Genomic DNA, 21,895 nt, shown 5'->3' with positions numbered 1-21,895 from the left:
AGTTCCTGCTCCAAAGCTCGGGAGCACTAGAGTTTTCAAAGAAAAGGTTGCCAGAATTTTTTTTAAATGGACAACAAATCATTACCAACCCTCCTTTTTTTGGCATTGCTGAAGTGTGTTTGGCTGAAATTTTTTATTTTTAAAAAACTGAGGCAGACACCTGGCAGGGAAAATTTCAGTCTAAATACTTATTATGTTGCTAAACTTTTAACTAACTGAAAACAGTGTCTTATAGTGGAAACTACATTGAGATCCTTCTGCTGTTGAACAAATACTAAGGAAGACCATTATGCAAAGTGTGGATATTTATTTTCAAAAGCAGATGAGTGATGCTTCTAAATGCTGTTTACTTTTATTTCCCTCATACTATGTGGGTGGTGTAGATTCCACCTGACGGATAGTAGGATATATGTAGGATATATGTATTTTGATAAAAATGTGCACGAGAATGATCTCTTAGAGAATTTTTAGTCTCTAGCATATGTAATAAGTCTGTCAGAAATAAGCTCCTCTGTCAAAGCAGAAAATGTTTAACTACACTGCATGCTGAGGGATAAACGTGGCTTCTAACAGGGTGAAGGGTTTTTGTAATATATTAGTGAATGGTCAGCCATTCAGCAATCTGAGTGGCTACCAGGAATTCCCCTGCAATTACATTTCAGTAAGATACTTTTTAATTGATCATCACAGGGCTTCCTGCATGGAACCTTTTGAGGTATACTACACTAACAGACTTCTCCCCTTGGACAAAATTAATTTGGCTGGACTTACACCAAGGTAAAGGGTTCTCTTCCTCCATAAAGGTCTAAGCCTGAGCTGTAAGAGGTACTGTTTTACTTATGCTTTTCCTAACTTCTGGCTCTGGTGACCTTAAGTGTTCAGGGTTCTGCTAAGGGTTTTTTGTCATAGGTTTGTGACATTGCAATGTTTTGGGAATATGGCACCTTATGCTTGGGCTGTATTCTTTATTGTCTTAGTCTTTCCTTCAAAGTAGCAATCTCTCATTATATCAACCTTTAACATACATGCATCATAATCTAAACTGCCCTCCTTTGCTATGCTATCAGAGCAGTAAATAAGTGGCTCATTGAGGTGGTATTCCTTCTCCTCACTTAGCAATGAGGGGTAGATTATATCAATTGAGGAAGATGGGATTTGCATTTGGATCTGAAAAAGAAGGGCCCATGACAGGCGTAATCATGACTCATGCAAGTACAGCCCCTGAAGGTTAGCTTGTCATTTCAGTAGGCGAATTGCAAGAGGAGTTTCTCTTAAACCCCCGGAAGGCGATACGGGGCCGGGCCGGGGCGGGCCATGGAGCTGGCGGAGCTGGCCGCGCGGCTGAACTGCGCCGAGTACAAGAACTGGGTGAAGGCCGGGCACTGCCTGGTGCTGCTGCGGGACGCCCTGCAGCGCTTCGCCGGGGAGCAGCTCCGCGCCTTCCACCGCCAGCTGCTCGCCCGCCTGGCGCCCCCGGGCCGCCTCTGCCGCAGCCGCTGCCTTCCCCGCGGCCGGCAGGTGAGAGCCGGGGCCCGCGCGCTCGGTGGGCGGGGATTTGCTCTGGCTGGGCTGCAGGCAGCGCGGGGGGTCCAGCGCGGGGGAAGCGGGTCCCTTACAGCCCCTCAGACCCTCCCCGCCGCTCAGGGGCGCTAGGCTCAGCCTGTGCATTTTACTCCCCCAAGGTGTAGCCGGCCTCCCGCAGCCCGGTGCGAGGGGTGGAGGTGTTCCTGGAGGCTTCCTCCCATGACACTCAGTCTTTAATTCAAGATTCATCTTTAACTCCCGGAGTCTCCGGGACGCTCCTGCGAGGTCGGCACGCCTGTGCCGCGTGGAGAGCCCCAACCTTGCGCTACCCCGAGGAAGGGAGCATGGCCCGCCCTGGTGATGTCATTGTGCCTCTGGTGATAACTGAGAGTTTTCTTAAAGCTCCGGTTTCTGCAGTGGGGTGATGATGAGAGATTCTGGACTGTCATTTGAAGTAAGTTTTTTACCTCTCTTGGTGGCAGAGAGAACCTTGAAAACATGATGCGAGAGCAGCCTGAAGGCTGGAGAACCAGCGGGCAACTAACCCCCCGCCTCCCTCCAAGCATATTGCTTTTTAAAATTCCAATGATTTTTAGAGGGCTGATTCATGAATTTTGAACACTTGGCATCAGCAGTGTTATGCGTGGCACTGCTGCTTAAATAAGCACCAACAAATATAGGAACTGGGCTGATTTGAGGAGGAGGTGTTGGAGTTTAGGAGCAGAGCACAGAGTTGTGAGCGTTATATTGTGTTAAACCAGGGGTCGGCAACCTTTCAGAAGTAGTGTGCCTAGTCTTCATTTATTCACTCTAATTTAAGGTTTTGCATGTCAATAATACATTTTAACGTGTTTTAGAAGGTCTCTCTCTATAAGTCTATATATTATATAACTAAACTATTGTGGTATGTAAACTAGGTTTTCAAAATGTTTAAGAAGCTTCATTTGAAATTAAATTAAAATGCTGATCCTACGCCACCGGCCCGCTCAGCCCATTGATGGCCTGGGGTTCCGTTCACCTAGGCCAGCAGCGGGCTGAGCAGGGCCAGGACCCCGGCTGGGAAGAGTCTGGCAGCTAGAACCCCAGATTGGCAGCGGGCTGAGCAGGGCCGGTGGCCAGGACCCCAGACTGGCAGTGGGCTGAGTGGCTCAGCCTGCTGCTGGTCTGGAGTCCCAGCCCTGTCCCCATAGAGTAGGTACCTACCTGGTTCTAGCCATTCTTTTCCTTTCTCTGCACTGAGATGAGGGTCAGAGTGTGCTGTGAACAGGGCTGGGGGTGAAGGAGCAGGCTGGGGGTTGGCGTGCCCTGATTCCACCCTCTTCCCCGAGGTCTCTGGAGCAGAGAGCGTGCTGTGGCTCCACTTTTCCCTCCCCCCCCTGTGGCAAGGGCCGTCAGCTAATCGGCCACAGGGGGGGAGAGAAGGAGGGGCAAGAACCCTGCACACTGGGGGAAGAGGCGGGGGAAGGGGGAAGCTTGCTACCCCGCAAGGAGAGAGCGGTGGGTGGAAAAGAGCGGGCCGGGCCAGGCAGGATTTTTAGTGGGTCCGGCAGACAGCAGCGTGTCATTAAAAATTGGCTCGCATGCTGTGTTTGGCACGCGCGCCATAGGTTGCCGACCCCTGTGTTAGACCATTATCCTTTTCTCCTTGTCTATTTCAGTCCTTTATTTTGAGTACCTTAGTTCTTAAAGTGTTGGGGGGGCTGCTTCTCTCTTCCAGCCCTAACTGCAACTAGACCCACATGAGACCTCGCAGTTCTACCTGTACAACTCCATTTACTTAATCGCTGACTACAGTCCCAGGAAGGCTGCAGGATTGGGCCATCCCTCCTTCCTTCACATTGGGGTTCCTGATTGTTAGCCCAGAAAAGAAGTTCTAGGTGGGATGTTAGACAAGAAATGAGGAGATGGAGAATTTCTTTGCTTTCTAATTCACAGTTTTATGGTCCATTATTCCCAGCCATTCAGTTTATGAGTCCAATATTGGCTCAGCAGAGGGTGCTATGGGACTGACTGGATCTCTACCCTGCTCCTTCTGCAGCTTACTGTGTTCTCATCTACAAGGCACTTAACTGCTAAAGCCCTGTTGACCCTTGTATTTGGTCTCAGCTAGATATCTTTTTGTTGTTGTCTGAAGATCAGCTGTGATTAGGGCTGTTGATTGATTACAGTTAATTTGCAATTAACTCAAAAAAAATAATATCTATTACAAATTTATTGCGATTAATCAGTTTTAATCTCACTGTTAAACAATAGAATATCAATTGAAATGTATTTAATATTTCTGGATGTTTTTCTACATTTTCAAATATATTGGCAAAGAGTCCTGTGGCACCTTATAGACTAACAGATGTATTGGAGCATGAGCTTTCATGGGTGAATACTCACTTCGTTGGATGCATATAGTGGAAATTTCCAGAGGCAGGTATAAATATGCAAGCAAGAATCGGGTTAGGGATAATGAGGTTAGTTCAATCAGGGAGGATGAGGCCCTCTTCTAGCAGTTGAGATGTGAACGCCAAGGGAGGAGAAACTGCTTTTGTAGTTGGCTAGCCATTCACAGTCGTTGTTTAATCCAGAGCTGATGGTGTCGAATTTGCAAATGAACTGAAGCTCAGCAGTTTCTCTTTGAAGTCTGGTCCTGAAGTTTTTTGCTGCAGGATGGCTACCTTTAAATCTGCTATTGTGTGTCCAGCGAGATTGAAGTGTTCTCCTACAGGTGTTTGTATATTGCCATTCCTAATATCTGATTTGTGTCCATTTATCCTTTTACGTAGGGACTGTCCTGTTTGGCCGATGTACATAGCAGAGGGGCATTGCTGGCACATGATGGCATATATTACATTGGTGGATGTGCAGGTGAATGAACTGGTGATGGTGCGGCTGATCTGGTTAGGTCCTGTGATGGTGTCGCTGGTGTAGATATGTGGGCAGAGTTGGCATCAAGGTTTGTTGCATGGATTGGTTCCTGAGTTAGAGTTAATATGGTGAGGTGTGTAGTTGCGGGTGAGAATAATGCTTCAGGTTGGCGGGCTGTCTGTGGGCGAGGACTGGCCTGCCTCCCAAGGCCTGTGAAAGTGAGGAATTGTTGTCCAGGATGGGTTGTAGATCAGTGATGATGCGTTGGAGAGGTTTTAGCTGAGGACTGTATGTGATGGCCAAGGGAGTTCTGTTGGTTTCTTTCTTGGGCTTGTCTTGCAGCTGGAGGCTTCTGGGTACACGTCTGGCTCTGTTGATCTGTTTCCTTGTTTCCTCATGTGGGTATCGTAGTTTTGAGAATGCTTGGTGAAGATTTTGTAGGTGTTGGTCTTTGTCTGAAGGGTTGGAGCAAATGCGGTTGTACCTCAGCGCTTGGCTGTAGACAATGGATCATGTGGTGTGTCCGGGGTGGAAGCTGGAGGCATGAAGGTAGGCATAGCGGTCAGTGGGTTTTCGGCATCAGCTGGTGTTAAAGTGACCGTCACTTATTTGCACCGTGGTGTCTAGGAAGTGGACCTCCTGTGTAGATTGGTCCAGGCTGAGGTTGATGGTGTGGTGGAAGCTGTTGAAATCGTGGTGTAATTCTTCCAGGATTTCCTTCCAATGTTGTCCAGATGATGATGTCATCAGCGTAACGTAGGTAGAGAAGGGGCATGAGCGGACGAGAGCTGAGGAAGCGTTGTTCCAGGTCAGCCATAAAAATGTTGCCATATAGTGGGGCCATGCGGGTGCCCATAGCGGTCCCTCTGTCTGGAGGTATATATGGGCACCAAATTTGAAATAATTGTGCATGAGGATAAAGTTACAGAGCTGAGCAACCAGTTGTGCTGTGGCATCAGGGATACTGTTCCTGACAGCTTGTATTCTATCTGTGTGTGGGATGTTTGTGTAGAGAGCCTCTACATCCATGGTGGCTAGGATGGTGTTTTCTGAAAGATCACCAATGCATTGTAGTTTTCTCAGGAAATCAGTGGTGTCATGGAGATAGCTGGGAGTGCTTGTGGCATAGGGTCTGAGTAGAGTGTCCAAATATCTGGACAGTCCTTCAGTGAGAGTACCAATGCTCGAGATGATGGGGCATCCAGGGTTTGCAGGTTTGTGGATCTTTGGTAGTAGATAGAATAACCCCAGTCAGGGCTCTAAGGGTATGTTGATTTGTTCCGGTGTTAGTGTAGGGAGTGTCCTGAGTAGATGGTGCAGTTTCTTAGGGTATTCCTCAGTGGGATCTGAGGAAAGTGGCCTGTAGAATTTGGTACTGGAGAGTTGTCTGGCAGCCTTCTTTTGGTAGTCAGACCTGTTCATGATGACACAGCACCTCCTTTATCAGCCTCTTTGATTATAATGTCAGGGTTGTTTCTGAGGCTGTGGATGGCATTGCGTTCTGCACGACTTAGGTTATGAGGCAAGCGATGTTGTTTTTTCACAATTTCTGCCTGTGCACGTTGGCGGAAGCATTCTATGTATAGGTCCAGACTGTCATTTCGATCCTCAAATGACAGTCTGGACCTATACATACAATGCTATCTACTACCCAAGATCCACAAATCTGGAAACCATGGACGCCCCATCATCTCGGGCATCGGTACTCTCACATCCTAGCCACCATGGATGTAGAGGCTCTCTACACAAACATCCCACACATAGGTGGAATACAAGCTGTCAGGAACAGTATCCCATCATCAGCATGGACGCATGTCCTCTGGAATGGTGGTTGAATCATGAAGGGGCATATGAATATTTAACATATCTGGCATGTAAATATCTTGTGACGCCGGCTACAAAAGTGCCATGCAAACACCCGTTCTTGCTTTCAGGTGATATTGTAAACAAGAAGTGTTATTGAGCAGCATTCTCTCCTGCAAATGTAAACAAACTTGTTTGTCTGAGCGATTGGCTAAACAAGAAGTAGGACTGAGTGGACCTGTAGATGCTAAAGTTTTACATTGTTTTATTTTTGAATGCAGTTATTTTTATACATAATTCTATATTTGTAAGTTCAACTTTCATGATAAAGCGTTTTCACTACAGTACTTGTATTAGATGAATTGAAAAATATTTTATTTTTACAGTGCAAATATTTGTAATAAAAATAAATAAAAAGTGAGCACTGTACGCTTTGTATTCTGTGTTATAATTCAAACCAATATATTTGAAAATGGAGAAAACATCCAAAAATATTTAAATAAATGTTTAACAGTGTGATTAATCACAATTAATTTTTTTAATCGCTTGACAGCCCTAGTTGTGATAAAACTTTGTTTTCAGTTTCTAGGAAGGAGAAAGAAGGGTTAATACAGTAGAACTTCAGAGTTACAAACATCAGAGTTATGAACTGACCAATCAACTACACACCTCATTTGGAAGTGGAAGTATGCAATCAGGCAGCAGCAGAGATGACCCCCTCACCCCCTCCTCCCCCAAAGTAAATACAGTACTGTTAAATGTAAACTACTAAAAAAAATTGAGAGAGGAGCATTTTCCTTCTGCATAGTAAAGTTTCAAAGCTGTATTAAGTCAACATTCAGTTGTAAACTTTTGAAAGAACAACCGTAACGTTTTGTTCAGAGTTACGGAACACGTCAGAGTTACAAACCACCTCCATTCCCGAGGTTTCATTACTCTGAGGTCCTACTGTAGTAAGTGGTAATGCACACGAAAGTGAAGGTTTAATAGGACTGGCTAGGGTTGGGCATAGTGGAAGCTTCTCACATGCCTTCTTTCGTACTCTTGTGAAGAAAATCTGATGCTTGTGCCAATCTATGTAGGGTAGTTTAATGTTGTGAAGCAAGCTTCCCCTAAGCACCATAATGAGATTCCTCAGCTCCTTTTCACTCATGTTAATTTATTGTGTTAGATATCGCTTGTGAATATTGTAATTATCTACAAAGAAGCATTATCAACCCAGGCAATTCAGAGTTATGCTTAGATATAAAAGAAGTCCAAACAAATTAAGGTATGGAAATGGAGTAAGGGCACCCAAACTAGCTTGACTGCACTATAGTAACACCATGAAGAAATTAAATAAATTAAATGTATTTTAAAAATCTGTTTAGTCTAATCTGGGACTACATTCTCAAATGCCTTAATCATGATCCTATTGTTCTTATGATGATGTCCGCATACTCCATTATTAAGCTCATAGGGCCAAAAAGGACTTAGACAGGATGAATATTATAAAGGACCTATTTCAATCAATAGAAACTAATGAATGAGTTTACTTGTACATTCTCAGAAAACTCATTCTGTGCTCAGAGTAAATTCCATAGTCTTGTGGAGGATATACTGTGTTTTTCATACGTAACAAAGAGATTGAATTTCTGTGTTAAGTTCAAAACTAAATTCAACTTCAACTGTGGAAGCATGACCTGTGACTCCATAATATCCAGTATTAATCATCACTATTATTACATACCAAAAAATGTGTATTGAGAGCTGGCAGTTCACTGATCCTCTCTGATAGAGTACATTTAAAAAACAAACAAATCCTGTAACATAATTCAAGATAACAAACATTCACTTTAGTGTTCTTCAGTGCCACCCACAATTATTTATTTGTGCAGCCCTATAAGAGTGCTGGGTGCTATATTAGACCTACAAATAAAACAAAGTTTCTGCCCTGGGGAGGTTACAGTCTAATTCACATACTCATTTAATCCATCTGCCCCACAAAGTTAATGAAAAAGATGGAGGAGTGTTTGTATGTGCGTGCACATGTCCCGATTTTATAGGGACAGTCCCGATATTTGGGGCTTTTTCTCATATAGGCTCCTATTACCTCTCACCCCCATCCCGATTTTTCACACTTGCTGTCTGGTCACCCAAGTGCAGATGGAGAAAGAACAATCAGAAAAGTTAAATCGGAATAAACTGTTATACGTTTTAGCTGTTAGAACATGCTTCCCAGTTGAAAATTCCCTAAGGATTCAACCATGTTCAGATATGGCTTTCATTAACCCTAATGTAAACTGTAAAGAAAAAAATGCATAACTTCAAATTCTGCTGCTAAAGCATTCTTCTCTTTCACCACGGGGTTTGTCATGCAAGCCTCACTTGAGACCTCTGGTTAGCATTGGCCTCAATCCCTGATAGGAGAAGCTTCAGACTCGTTTCTAGTTAAGTCCTGACTCTCATTGAACCCAGGTCTCTAGAGGTGAGAGGCTACTGCCCTAACCTACTGTATTATACCTAAATTTTCAATTACATCTCTGTGTAACAGTTCAGCATACTGCATATGAGAATTTGTGCATTTGATCAAATTTCTGACTGAACGTTCTTTGAATCCTTTTTCTAGCCTCTGCTGCAATGTAATAATAACCCAGTGCACTTTTTAAAGTGTAATTTAAAGGGTGCAAGTACTAAGGTAAATTACTTTGGATTCTTTCCTATTTTTTTTTTTTTTTTTAGTTTCAGCCTATCTGTTCACTGTGCACCGAGTGGAAAAAGGAGATTTTGAATCATCACACCAACAGGAATGGAGAAGTTCACTGGGGAAACTGCAAACCTTGGCTTTGGCCTTCTAACTCATGGGAACTTGCAAAGGTAACATAAATTAAATTAGAATCACACTTGGGGGTCAGCTCCTATTCTCACTTTCATCCGTGTGTGGTTCGATAATGAATTCAGTTTGGTTGCATAGGAGTCTGTCAGGGCAGGATTTAGACCTATGGTGCAATCCTGGCCCTGTAGAAGACAATGGCAAAACTCCCATTGTCTTCAGTGGGGGCAGGATTTCATCCATGGAGAGCAAACTGTTGCACATGTATTGTCCTTTTTTCTTGCTAATAGCAGACAAAAGGAAAGGTTTCAGGGGCTAACCTGGTGCTTTTCATTATCTGAGCATCCAAATCACTACCCTTTTGGGCTTACCCAACTTGATTTCATTTTATTTCATCCTGGATTTGAAAACGCATTGACTAGGCTTAAATCCAAGCCAGCGTATAGCAATATTTCTTTGGGCTGAACTAAGAAATACAATGAAAATGTATTAGGAAAATAGTGTTTGGTAATATTTACAGTGTTATAAAGTTCAATGGTACCATACAAAATTGTTGGCATTTCTGCTCTGCTTCGTGATTTGCTGATCATCCTCTAAAATAACCACTAACTGAAACATGGTCTGTAAAGTACTCAGTAATGTATCTAAATTCTCAGTGGAATAAATACTTGTAGTCTCACTGATCTCTTTCAAGAAATCCTTTAAAAGTGAAGCTTGTGCATCAAAAGATGAAATTCAATTTAAACTATTTAATTAAAAAAAGGAAACCCCTTAAGAGTAGCAAAATAACACACACACACTTTTATACTAAATAGGCTATTTTCATCTGTCTGAACCAATGTGTTAGTGGTGGTGGTCTGTGCGGGTAGGCGGTTAACCCAGGATAAAGTCCCCATATAATCCCGGTGCTTCATTCTAGAATATAAGAAGGGCCATACTGGGTCAGACCAAAGGTCCATCCAGCCCAGTATCCTGTCTACCAACAGTGGCCAATGCCAGGTGCCCCAGAGGGAGTGAACCTAACAGGTAATGATCTAGTGATCTCTGTCCTGCCATCCATCTCCACCCTCTGACAAACAGGCTAAGGACACCATTCCTTACCCATCCTAGTTAATAGCCATTAATGGACTTAACCTCCATGAATTTATCCAGTTCTCTTTTAAACCCTGTTATAGTCCTAGCCTTCACAACCTCCTCAGGCAAGGAGTTCCACAGGATGACTGCGCGCTGAGTGAAGAAGAACTTCCTTTTATTTATTTTAAACCTGCTGCCCATTAATTTCATTTGGTGGCCCCTAGTTCTTATATTATGGGAACATATAAATAACTTTTCCTTATCCACTTTCTCCACACCACTCATGATTTTATATATCTCTATCATATCCCCTCATAGTCTCCTCTTTTCCAAGCTGAAAAGTTCTAGCCTCTTTAATCTCTCCTCATATGGGACCCGTTCCAAACCCCTAATTATTTTAGTTGCCCTTTTCTGAACCTTTTCTAATGCCAGTATATCTTTTTGAGATGAGGGGACCACATCTGTACGCAGTATTCAGGATGTGGGCATACCATAGATTTATATAAGGGCAATAAGATATTCTCCATCTTATTCTTTATCCCTTTTTTAATGATTCCTAACATCCTGTTTGCTTTTTTGACTGCCGCTGCACACTGCATGGACATCTTCAGAGAACTATCCACGATGACTCCAAGATCTTTCTCCTGATTAGTTGTAGCTAAATTAGCCCCCATCATATTGTATGTATAGTTGCGGTTATTTTTTTCCAATGGGCATTACTTTATGTTTATCCACATTAAATTTCATTTGCCATTTTGTTGCCCAATCACTTAGTTTTGTGAGACCTTTCTGAAGTTCTTCACAGTCTGCTTTGGTCTTAACTTTCTTGAGCAGTTTAGTATCGTCTGCAAACTCTGCCACCTCACTGTTTACCCCTTTCTCCAGATCATTTATGAATAAGTTGAATAGGATTGGTTGTAGGACTGACCCTTGGGGAACACCACTTGTTACCCCTCTCCATTCTGAAAATGTACCATTTATTCCTACCCTTTGTTCCCGGTCTTTTAACCAGTTCTCAATCCATGAAAGGATCTTCCCTCTTATCCCATGACAACTTAATTTACATAAGAGCCTTTGGTGAGGGACCCTGTCAAAGGCTTTCTGGAAATATAAGTATACTATGTCCACTGGATCCCCCTTGTCCACATGTTTGTTGACCCCCTCAAAGAACTCTAATAGATTAGTAAGACATGATCTCCCTTTACAGAAACCATGTTGACTTTTGCGCAACAATTTGTTGTTCTGTGTGTCTGACAATTTTATTCTTTACTATTGTTTCAACTAATTTGCCCGGTACTGACGTTAGACTTACCAGTCTGTAATTGCCAGGATCACCTCTAGAGCTCTTCTTAAATATTGGCGTTACATTAGCTATCTTCCAGTCATTGGGCACAGTAGCTGATTTAAAGGAGAGGTTACAAACTGTAGTTAATAGTTCTGCAATTTCACATTTGAGTTCTTTCAGAAATCTTGGGTGAATACCATTTGGTCCCGGTGACTTGTTACTGTTAAGTTTCTCAATTAATTCCAAAACCTCCTCTAGTTGCACTTCAGTCTGTGACAATTCCTCAGATTTGTCACCTACAAAAGACGGCTCAGGTTTGGGAATCACCCTAACATCTGAAGACTGAAGCAAAGAATTCATTTAGTTTCTCTTCCATGACTTTATCGTCTTTGAGTGCTCCTTTTGTGTATCGATCATCCGGGGCCCCACTAGTTGTTTAGCAGGCTTCCTGCTTGTGATGTAACTTAAAAAACATTTTGTTATTACCTTTTGAGTTTTTGGCTAGCTGTTCTTCAAACTCCTTTTTGGCCTTTCTTATTACATTTTTACATTTAATTTGGCAGTGTTTATGCTCCTTTCTATTTACCTCACTAGGATTTGACATCCACCTTTTAAAAGATGCCTTTTTATCTCTCACTGCTTCTTTTACATGGTTGTTAAGCCACAGTGGCTCTTTTTTAGTTTTTTTTTTATTTGGGGTATACATTTAAGTTGAGCCTCTATTTTGGTGTCTGTCTTTCAGCTTGCAGGGATTTCACTCTACCTTTTAATTTCTATTTAACTAACCTCCTCATTTTTGCATAGTTCCCCTTTCTGAAACTAAATGCCCCAGTGTTGGGCTGTTGAGGTGTTCTTCCCACCACAGGAATGTTAAATGTTATTACATTATGGTCACTATTCCCAAGTGGTCCTGTTATAGTTACTTCTTGGACCAGATCCTACACTCCACTCAGGAATAGATCGAGAGTTGCCTCTCCCCTTGTGGGTTCCTGTACCGACTGTTCCAAGAAGCAGTCATTTAAAGTATTGAGAAATTTTGTCTCTGCATTTCATTCTGAGGTGACATGTACCCAATCAATATGGGGATAATTGAAATCCCCCACTATTATTGAGTTTTTTATTTTGATGCCTCTCTAATCTCCCTTAGCATTTAATTGTCACGATCACTGTCCTGGTCAGGTGTTCCTAATAGATCCCTACTGTTATATTCTTATTAGAGCATGGAATTACTATCCATAGAAATTCTATGGAACATGTGGATTCATTTAAGATTTTTATTTCATTTGATTCTACATTTTCTTTCACATATAGTGCCACTCCCCCACCCGCATGATCTGTTCTGTCCTTCCGATATGTTTTGTACCCCAGAATGATTGTGTCCCATTAATTGTCCTCACTCCACCAGGTTTCTGTGATGCCTATTATATCAATATCCTCCTTTAACACGAGGCACTCTAGTTCACCCATCTTATTATTTAGACTTCTAGCATTTGTGTACAAGCACTTTAAAAACTTGTCACTGTTTATTTGTCTGCCCTTTTCTGATGTCAGATTCTTTATGTGAATGTTTCTTGTCTGATCCCGCCCATACTTTATCCTCTTCCATCCTGTCCTCCTGACTAAAACCTAGAGAATCTCTATCAATAGACTCTCCTCTAAGAGAAGTCTCTGTCCGATCCACGTGCGCGTCTGCAGCAATTGGCTTTCCCCCATCGCTTAGTTTAAAAACTGCTCTGCAATCTTTTTAATGTGACGTGCCAGCAGTCTGGATCCACTTTGGTTTAGGTGGAGCCCATCCTTCCTGTATAGGCTCCCCTATCCCAAACGTTTCCCCAGTTCCTAATAAATCTAAACCCCTCTTCTCTACACCATCGTCTCATCCACGCATTGAGACTCTGAAGCTCTGCCTGCCTACCTGACCCTGCGCGTGGAACTGGAAGCATTTCTGAGAATGCCACCATAGAGGTCTTGGATTTCAGTCTCTTTCCTAGCAGCCTAAATTTGGCCTCCAGGACGTCTCTCCTACCCTTCCCTACGTCACTGGTACCTACATGTACCACGACCACCGGCTCCTCCCCAGCACTTCGCATAAGTCTGTCTAGATGCCTTGAGAGATCCGCAACCTTCGCACCAGGCAGGCAAGTCACCATACGGTTCTCCCGGTCATCACAAACCCAGCTATCATTTAGTTATTCTAATGATCGAATCTCCCATTACTAACACCTGCCTTTTCCTAATGACTGGAGTTCCCTCCCACAGAGAGAGGTAACCTCAGTGTGAGAGGATATCCCAACATCATCTGGAAGGAGGGTCCCAACTATGGGAAAGTTTCCCTCTGTTCCTGTTGACTGCTCTCCTCTGGGCCTTTCATCCTCCTTAACAGCACAGGGACTATCTGACTGGAGGTGGGACAAATCTACAGTGTCCCAGAAAGCCTCATCAACATACCTCTCTGCCTCCCTTAGCTCCTCCAGTTTCACCATCCTGGCCTCCAAAGCCAATACACGGTCTCTGAGGGCCAGGAGCTCCTTCCACCGAATGTACACATATGCCACCTGCCCACAGGGCAGGTAATCATACATGCTACACTGAATGCAATAAACAGGATAGCCCCTACTCTGCTGCTGGCTTCTGCCTGCATTTTCTCCTACAGCTACCTAGGTTAAAGATCGGGTTTTTGTTTAAATCAATAAGTTTTGATTATAGTTTAGTTTTTAAAGGTTTTAAAGAATGGCAAGTGTACCTTGCCCCCTTCCCAACTCTCTCTCGAAACTCCTGTCCCTGTTTGCAAAGCTCTCTGTTTGCTTGCTCACTGCTTTATAAAGCCCTGACCTTCTTGATAGCCCCGCCCCCATAGGGCTCAGCCAATGAACAGAGGCTTCTAGATTTCAAACCTTGTTTAGAAGCATATATAGTGTAGCTGGGTCGTGTTCAGGGAACAGGGGTGGTATGTCATGCTGGAACACGTGAACAACAAAGCATCTGAAGTGAAAAGTAATATTTCCCCCCCAAAAAAACTTCCTGGTTGTGTCTGCTATTGCAGGTATGTGTATTTAAAATATCTTTTTCCTTTCACTCACTAACCTCCCACCTGAATGGCTGAACTTGCATTGCTCTATGCTCAATTTGATGGGATACATCTGTTTGTCTGTAAGGTGATAACTTTTCAGTGCCGCATCGGATCAATTGCAAAATTTCAAAGAATGTTCTAGGCATTGGTGGGGAGAATATCAATTTTGGTGAAAATCACAAAAACAAAAGGGTGAAATGGCATCTGGTTAGCAGACCTAGCAACTTTAACCAGATCCGTTATGGTCTATTGCTGTGGTTCTCAACCTTTCCAGACTACTGTACCTCTTTCAGGAGTCTGATTTGTCTTGCATATCCCAACTTTCACCTCACTTAAAAACTACAACTTCAACCTCCATTAACGTTCTTGTACACATCTGTAAATGACATAAAATGCATGTCTAATACATTACGTATCCACACATCACGTTACCATATAATACAGTATATAGAGCAGTATAAACAAGTCATTGTATGAAATTTTAGTTTGTACAGACTTCACTAGTGCTTTCTATGTAACCTGTTGTAAAACTAGGCAGATATCTAGATCAGTGTATGTACCCCCTGGAAGATCTCTGCATACCCCCAGGAGTACACCTACCCCTGATTGAGAACCATGGATCAAAGAACTGGTTGATGGCAGCCATTAACTCCTTCCATTGTAACAATACTCCCCTGTCTCAGTTCTGCCCAGCCTCTCAATGCAGTTTAAGATGTTGACATCCTGAATGATTTGTCTCCTACTCCATGGGGGAACAGGGGGCAGGGGCAGTGGATTCTTCCTAAAAGTGGTGGGGCTATGAAGCTCTGCCCCCTCCGTGGCCCCTGGCCAAGCTGGAGCTGAATTGGGAAGACTGGGCCCCTCCATCTGCCCTGGGTGAGGGGACCCGAGATCAGTCCCTGGCGTGTGTTTTTCCGCCTCTCCACCCCCCCTCCCCCACCTGGACCCTCCATCTGCCTTTGCAGGGGACACAGGTTTGGGGCTGCTTTCGAGCCCGCCGACCCTGGACAGGTGGAGGGGTGGGTCCCCACAGCTTCCTGGGCTCCCAAGGCCAGGCTACAGCTTTCAACCTGGCCGGGGGGCAGAAGAGCAGCAGGGGTCCAGACCCGTTTTGAAAAGTGGAAGACTTTAAAAAGTTGGAGGGCCTTGGCCCGCCCTGTTCCGATGCCCCTGAAGGGGGGCACAGCACCTCACATGGGGTGTGGAATTGGGAGGTATAGATGGTGGGAGGGAACACAGAGCCCCTGGCATGAAGGAGAGAGTTGGAGGTTTGGGGTGTCCCTGAAATAGAGGGGGATAGGAGGGTTGCACAAAAGAAGCTCATGGAGGGAAGAGCTGAGCCAACACAAGCTTTAAATTGTGCAACTCCCTAATGATGTAGGAAAACCATGAGTGTGTATAACTATACAGGTTTCAGAGTAGCAGCCGTGTTAGTCTGTATTCGCAAAAAGAAAAGAAGGACTTGTGGCACCTTAGAGACTAACCAATTTATTTGAGCATAAGCTTTCGCGAGCTACAGCTCACTTCATCGGATGCATTCAGTGGAACTCGCGAAAGCTTATGCTCAAATAAATTGGTTAGTCTCTAAGGTGCCACAAGTCCTCCTTTTCCTATAACTATACAATATGTTATAGTGTTAGTTTAACATTGTGACTTCATTGCAGAATCAAATCATCAAGTAGGGAAAGATTTAAGGGTTGTGAAGGAAATAACCATTTGCTTGAACACATTGTTAATTGGCAAATGTAGCAAGTGGAGTTGTAGAGATTGTGTTCTAGTTTATTGCATTTACTTTAGGCAATATCATTTTGAAACATTAACAGCGCTTATAGGCAGATAAGGAAATCACATATTTGTGTACTTCCTGAAACCAAAAATGACATTGGTATCATGCATTTCTGTTACGTAGGCTTATATGCCTCGTGGGCAGATGGATATTTCTGGACCGGACAAGTGTGATGCAGCTGCTCTTCTAAACCTTTTCAACTTGTGTGATCACTTCAGTGGAATTGACCAGAAGAAAGTCAGAGAGGTAAAATCAACCAGACCATCTCCAAGAACTATTTTTAATTAATATATATTCTGTAAGATACTGTAAATTGTGTGCTAGGATGCTATGACCGTAATGTGGCAGTGCTGTTTTTCTTCATTCTCCTGTTTAGGTGATTAAGTGCCGCAATGAGTTAATGCATTCTTCAGAAATGAAAGTTTCTTCTTTATGGTTGGAAGAGTTTGGAAAGAAGATTCAGAATTTATTAAAGGAACTCCAGAATGTTCCAGAAGTTATGACAGCTAGTACACGGATAGAAAAGGTAAAAGAAATAATTCTGATCTGTAGTTTTTTATTATGAATTGTAGGTATAATCCAGTACATTAGAAATTTGCAAGGACTTCTAAAAGTCTGTGGAATTTCACTGGAGGTTTATATTTTTCTACTCTGTTTATTTAAATGTCCAGTTTCATTGTATGTGACCAAAAAAGTCAGATACCTTACGTCAATGGGACTATTCATCGTAGGAAGCACTACGCTCTAGTGTTTGGAGGTTCTGGGTCAATGGTAACTCACCACTGTAAATCAAATATTTGTGAGGCTGAGTGGGAACCAGCCAATTCTCAGAAAAAGCCCTTTTCTACCAGATGTTTTGACCCTGATCCTACAGTTCATCCAAGCTCTGTTTGGCACAAGACCTGGTTGGTGTGGCAGAGGTGACTATGCCACCTTTGAGCTTCCCCAGTCCCTGGGCTGCTCAGCCATTTGTTCCTCCGATGCAACCATCCATGCTCCTTTCTCCAGTTTACCCTCCCTCTATGAGGTAGTTACACTAACCTGCGTGTCTCTTCATATTCATATACAGTTCAGAGACTTACCTCTCCCTCCCCTCTATACTGAAGAGACAGCATCTTCCTAACTTGCCCTCTGAATGCAATCCTCTATCTACTACTGTAAGCAACAGACCTGAGTCTGCCCCATCCGTCTATCTTGTACCTAGTCTAGAAGTAGTTATTTATCTAATCCTCTTCCTGATGTTGGGTCAGGACCACACTATTCACATGCAGCGCAGATATCCCTCTTGACTCTGTCTTCTACGTAAATACCATCTCCGCATCCCAGAGTATCTCATTCTTCTGCACATGCTCTTGTCTTACCTGTTTATATCTAGAGAGCCTAGGGGAGTTGGCATGTCTATCCAACTTATTACTTGTTCCAATATTAAATACTACAGCTGCTTTTCAGGTGTTTAAGAGGTTATATAGACCTGTATTTACTTTTATATCTGTCTGTTGCACAATGTGGTGGGATGAGGGGATAAAACGAAAGGCTGTCTGTGCCACGCCGCCTATTTGCCAACAGATTTAAGCAGCAGTTGGGAAGGTGGTTTTAAGGGAATATTCATTTGAGGAATTGGTCTGCAGAAAAGAACTGAAATTGATCATGCTGCCTGATCAGAGGAAATGTAGGGTTTTCTGGGCTTAAGTCACTGTTAATATTGCTTGTTTTCTGTTACTAATGGACTGAATAGAGTGGTTTTATTAAAATAGGCTTTTGAGCCTGTGACCGACTGACAAATTTTCTGCAATATCCTGAATGAACTTTATAGAATTAAGCTACACCTTACTGAATTAGGCTTACTATCTTTGGGGTCCACTGTACTAAAAATTCAATTGTGTACGTGCTGTTGTGGAATTATATGCACCTGCTCTGGCAGAAGGGGAATGCTAATGAAACTCCTCCCTTATCAGACCTTTGATGCTACCCCTTGGATAGGTTGGAATATACTAGTTCAAACTGGATTCTCCAGGGACCACCAGGCAAAGAGGATTTTTTTGATAAATAGCCTGGTTTTAAACTGGCTCAGGTTCTTCTTCCTGATCCAGCAAATGGACAAGATCCCTGTCCACGGAGGGCCCCACTTCTTAGGGTAAGGCTGGAAAGACTGGGCCTACTGAGGCCACGTAAGACTGTGTGCTAGTTCTGAGCTGAGGCTGTGATGAACTTGTATCCAACACTTTGGTAAAGTGTTGAAGGACTTCTCCTGGAGCCCATGGTGCAGTTGGGGTGATCTCTGGTGAGCTTATTAGCATGCATGTAGCTCTTTTATTGTATTTAATATATTTTCTCGGTAGTACTTTTACCTTAAGAATAAAGAAGGCTTGCATAAAAAGAGCTGTGAGGTAGCATACAACCGTTGACAATTGCTCTTATCAGTCTCTGAAGAGAAAGCAAACAATTGTGCTTGGACAGCCTGTCTCTGCTGGGAATAACACAGTGAAGACAGGAAACTGTGCAGCCTAGAAATATTCCATTCTGACCAGAGTGAGAAGTCTGTCTCCGCCCAAGAAAGGCAAAGGCTGGAACTGTAAGCCTGAAATGTGGGTGCTGTTGCTGGACCACACAGGGAACTACAGGTGCAGTTACCCTCAGCTGTGACAAAGCCCATTAAACAAGCTCTTGCAGAGGCTCTAGAGAGAACAAATAACTTTTCTTTCATTCTTCCCTGTAAGGGCTATGTGTAAATTCCAAAAAACTGTCACACAGCAAGCTGATAACTTCTGACACTTGGTACGCGGTATCCGTAAATGTCCAAGAGATACAGCCCCTGTCTGTCCTGTCTTTGGGCTGAGGCTACAGACTGAGAATTGGTTCTGAGCTGTTTAATTACACAATACAGTGTAGTTATCATAGATGCTTCCTTTATACACATTATCACCAATCTCTACCACAAGACTGATTTTCGTGTTTCAAACAAACAAAAAATGGGGGGGGGGGAGGAAGGGAATGAGTGGGGTTAAAGGGCACTGTATAATGACCATCACACCAAGGGAGTTCAGCCTCTTGTATTGTGAACAACACCATGATGGACAGATTATTTCAGGGATCTCTTCCTTTCCCATTCTCCATCACATGGACCACCTCCCCGTCTTTTTTCCATTCCAAAACCAATTAAGATGGTTTTATTTAACAAAAAAAGACCCTAAGGCAACCACAGCAATTTCTTACATGAAAAGTAACAGCAGGTGTATGGAAGTACGTATTTATGTTTCTGTCTTTGGAATGATAAATGCTTTGTACTTTTCAGAAAGAGTTATTCACATTCTCTCCTTTTTGGGATGGATTCATTTAAATCAAAGCAATTTATATAATTGATTTTAGTTTTGTTTTGCATTGCATTTATACTTTAGTTATTTTCTTAAAGAAAGGTTGAGCCTTACTGGTTGGGAAGCATTAAAACATATTGATTTGCAACTAAATACAGCCTTTGTACTAAATGTGGTACATCTTTTTTGCTAATCAAGAACATATCCTATATATATACACATTTATTTAAGCTAAAGAGCTTAATATACATTTATTCAGATTCTTAACACTTACATTTTTTAATTAGAAAATGGTGAATGGTGCATTTCTTATTTACTAGATTGATTTTTTTTTTTTTTACTTCTGTTGAGCTCTATTTAGATATAAATTCAATTAAAAATGCACAAAAACAGCATTGGGGGGGTTGTTAAATAAAACCATCTTAATTGTGCTGGATACATGAGAAAAATTTAACAAAATATGTTTGCATTTAAAATTTATTTATTTATTAAACAAAGGAAGTATTATCTGTAGTTAGTGAATTGAACTGATTGTTTTTGATCACCATGTCCTTCAAGATTTTAGAACTAGTAGATCCTATCCTCTCACATCTAGCTTTTATTCATAGATTAAAAAAAGGAAAACAAGTTTTTATGCTTTTTCAACTCCCATTGTTTTCCTTACTTTGAATGAACTAATCATTGAACTGAACTAGCTGAATAAAATAAAATGAGAAGATATTCTCTCTGCACCTGCAGAAGATGCTACTGTTGTCAAAAGCTGGTTTAACACTTCAACAAAATCAGATTACAAGTGTTTAGCCAGGAACTACCACCAATTCAGTGGTTTGGCTTTCTTTAAAACGTGGCAGCAATCATGTACTGCTTAATATTTTTTTTATTTAATGTAATTAATTTTAATATAGTAAATTTAGACCCTAACACATTTCATAATTTCACATTTAATTTTAGAGGTTTATTTTTTAAAAATAAATCTGTATTTAATGTAAATTTTAAAAAATCTGATTTAAATAATCTATTTTTCTAAAATCATAGATTTTTATCCAGCCTGTTTGTTTTGCTCTTCCTTTTGTCCCCTCCACCTCACCCGTGCTGTTTCTCTCAATGGAATATGAGAGCCAGTACCATGTGATCAGCCAGCTCTGTACAGACAGCTGTTTAAGAGCACCTAAGTTTGATCGCTTATGCATGTTGGAACAAATTAGCTGAAATCCTGAAATAACCATTTTATATGTACCCCCATATATTCTAAATTATGGAGTTAGTGTTCCATATGTCAGTTTCATGTGCTTAGAGCACTAGACCTTTGTGCTGGGCACCAGGTTAATCAAGACATGACACCACAAGTGCTTGCTTTGTGGTGTTGAAGGTAAAAGTTAGCATAAAAATTCACTTTGTACAGTGATAGAAATGAGGAGCTAAAAGTATTCAGGAGCAACACTGATAAAGATTATAGAAAAGTATTTACAGATTCATTTAATCTGAATTTATTGCATAGTTTAAGTAGTTTGTTACACTACTGAAACCACAAAATGTAGGGCTGCTATATTACAGTAACATTAACTGGAGCTCTCTCTATGATACCAGAAAGAGTGCCTTTTTAAATTTAATCACTTATTTCATTTTCCTCTTGTACACCAAACAGCTTCTGTCATCGGATTGGACTGTTTATATACCAGGGGAAGAAGATCAGCCAGATGGATTGGAAGGAGAAACAGAAGTTTGCATGAGTGGGAGCCAAATAAGTGAAATAGAGATGGAATTAATAAAGGAAAGACTTAAAGAGATCTATCTTCTGGTAGAAGAGCAGGAGATGCTGTCTGAAGAGGTACTTTTAAAATTAAAAAAACATAAATGAAGGCTTAATGTATTAGTCAGATATTTAAAGGAAAGCAGTTAATGGCTCATTCTGGGTAGTGAACAGGATTCCTCTTTTGAGTTCAAACCAATATTTACTGGAAAAGGCCTAGCCAAGTGAAGGCAGGCTTACAGTTTACCATATAGTAAACTTGAAATCCCTCCAGGAGCATAAGAGATATTCCAAAAATCTCCAGCTTTAGTACTACATCTAGGCAGTTTGACGCTGGGATATCGAATGGAATGTGACTGTCCTGAGAGCACCTTTCCAGGGACTCCTAAACTTCAGCATTGAAGACTGGCTAGTTGAGATACAGAAGATGCTTGAAAATGTGAATACTGTATCATAGAATCATAGAATATCAGGGTTGGAAGGGACCCCAGAAGGTCATCTAGTCCAACCCCCTGCTCGAAGCAGGACCAATTCCCAGTTAAATCATCCCAGCCAGGGCTTTGTCAAGCCTGACCTTAAAAACCTCTAAGGAAGGAGATTCTACCACCTCCCTAGGTAACGCAT

At 42.2% G+C, this 21,895-nt stretch overlaps 1 protein-coding gene across 4 annotated transcripts in view; it reads left to right on the top strand.

The window, feature by feature from the left end:
* Nucleotides 1–1,267: 1,267 nt before the first annotated feature.
* The window catches only part of C1HXorf38 (chromosome 1 CXorf38 homolog), a 29,681-nt gene continuing 9,053 nt past the window's right edge, over nucleotides 1,268–21,895 (top strand). Inside the window, exons 1-6 of one of the 4 annotated variants that reach the window (XM_073358531.1) lie at nucleotides 1,503–1,518; nucleotides 1,927–1,978; nucleotides 8,905–9,039; nucleotides 16,334–16,456; nucleotides 16,587–16,736; nucleotides 21,167–21,349. In XM_073358531.1, coding sequence (XP_073214632.1) covers nucleotides 1,949–1,978; nucleotides 8,905–9,039; nucleotides 16,334–16,456; nucleotides 16,587–16,736; nucleotides 21,167–21,349 — 621 coding nt within the window. In that variant the 5' untranslated portion in view covers nucleotides 1,503–1,518; nucleotides 1,927–1,948. Of the gene's footprint in view, nucleotides 1,519–1,779; nucleotides 1,979–6,765; nucleotides 6,923–8,904; nucleotides 9,040–16,333; nucleotides 16,457–16,586; nucleotides 16,737–21,166; nucleotides 21,350–21,895 lie in introns of those variants that run through there. The other 3 variants (XM_073358513.1, XM_073358505.1, XM_073358522.1) reach the window with 3 other exon arrangements.

Source organism: Lepidochelys kempii, chromosome 1, assembly GCF_965140265.1.
Source record: "Lepidochelys kempii isolate rLepKem1 chromosome 1, rLepKem1.hap2, whole genome shotgun sequence".
Taxonomy (NCBI): Eukaryota; Metazoa; Chordata; order Testudines; family Cheloniidae; genus Lepidochelys; species Lepidochelys kempii.
The sequence above is the reverse complement of the archived record's forward strand: the minus strand, read 5'-3'. Positions and strand labels throughout refer to the sequence as shown.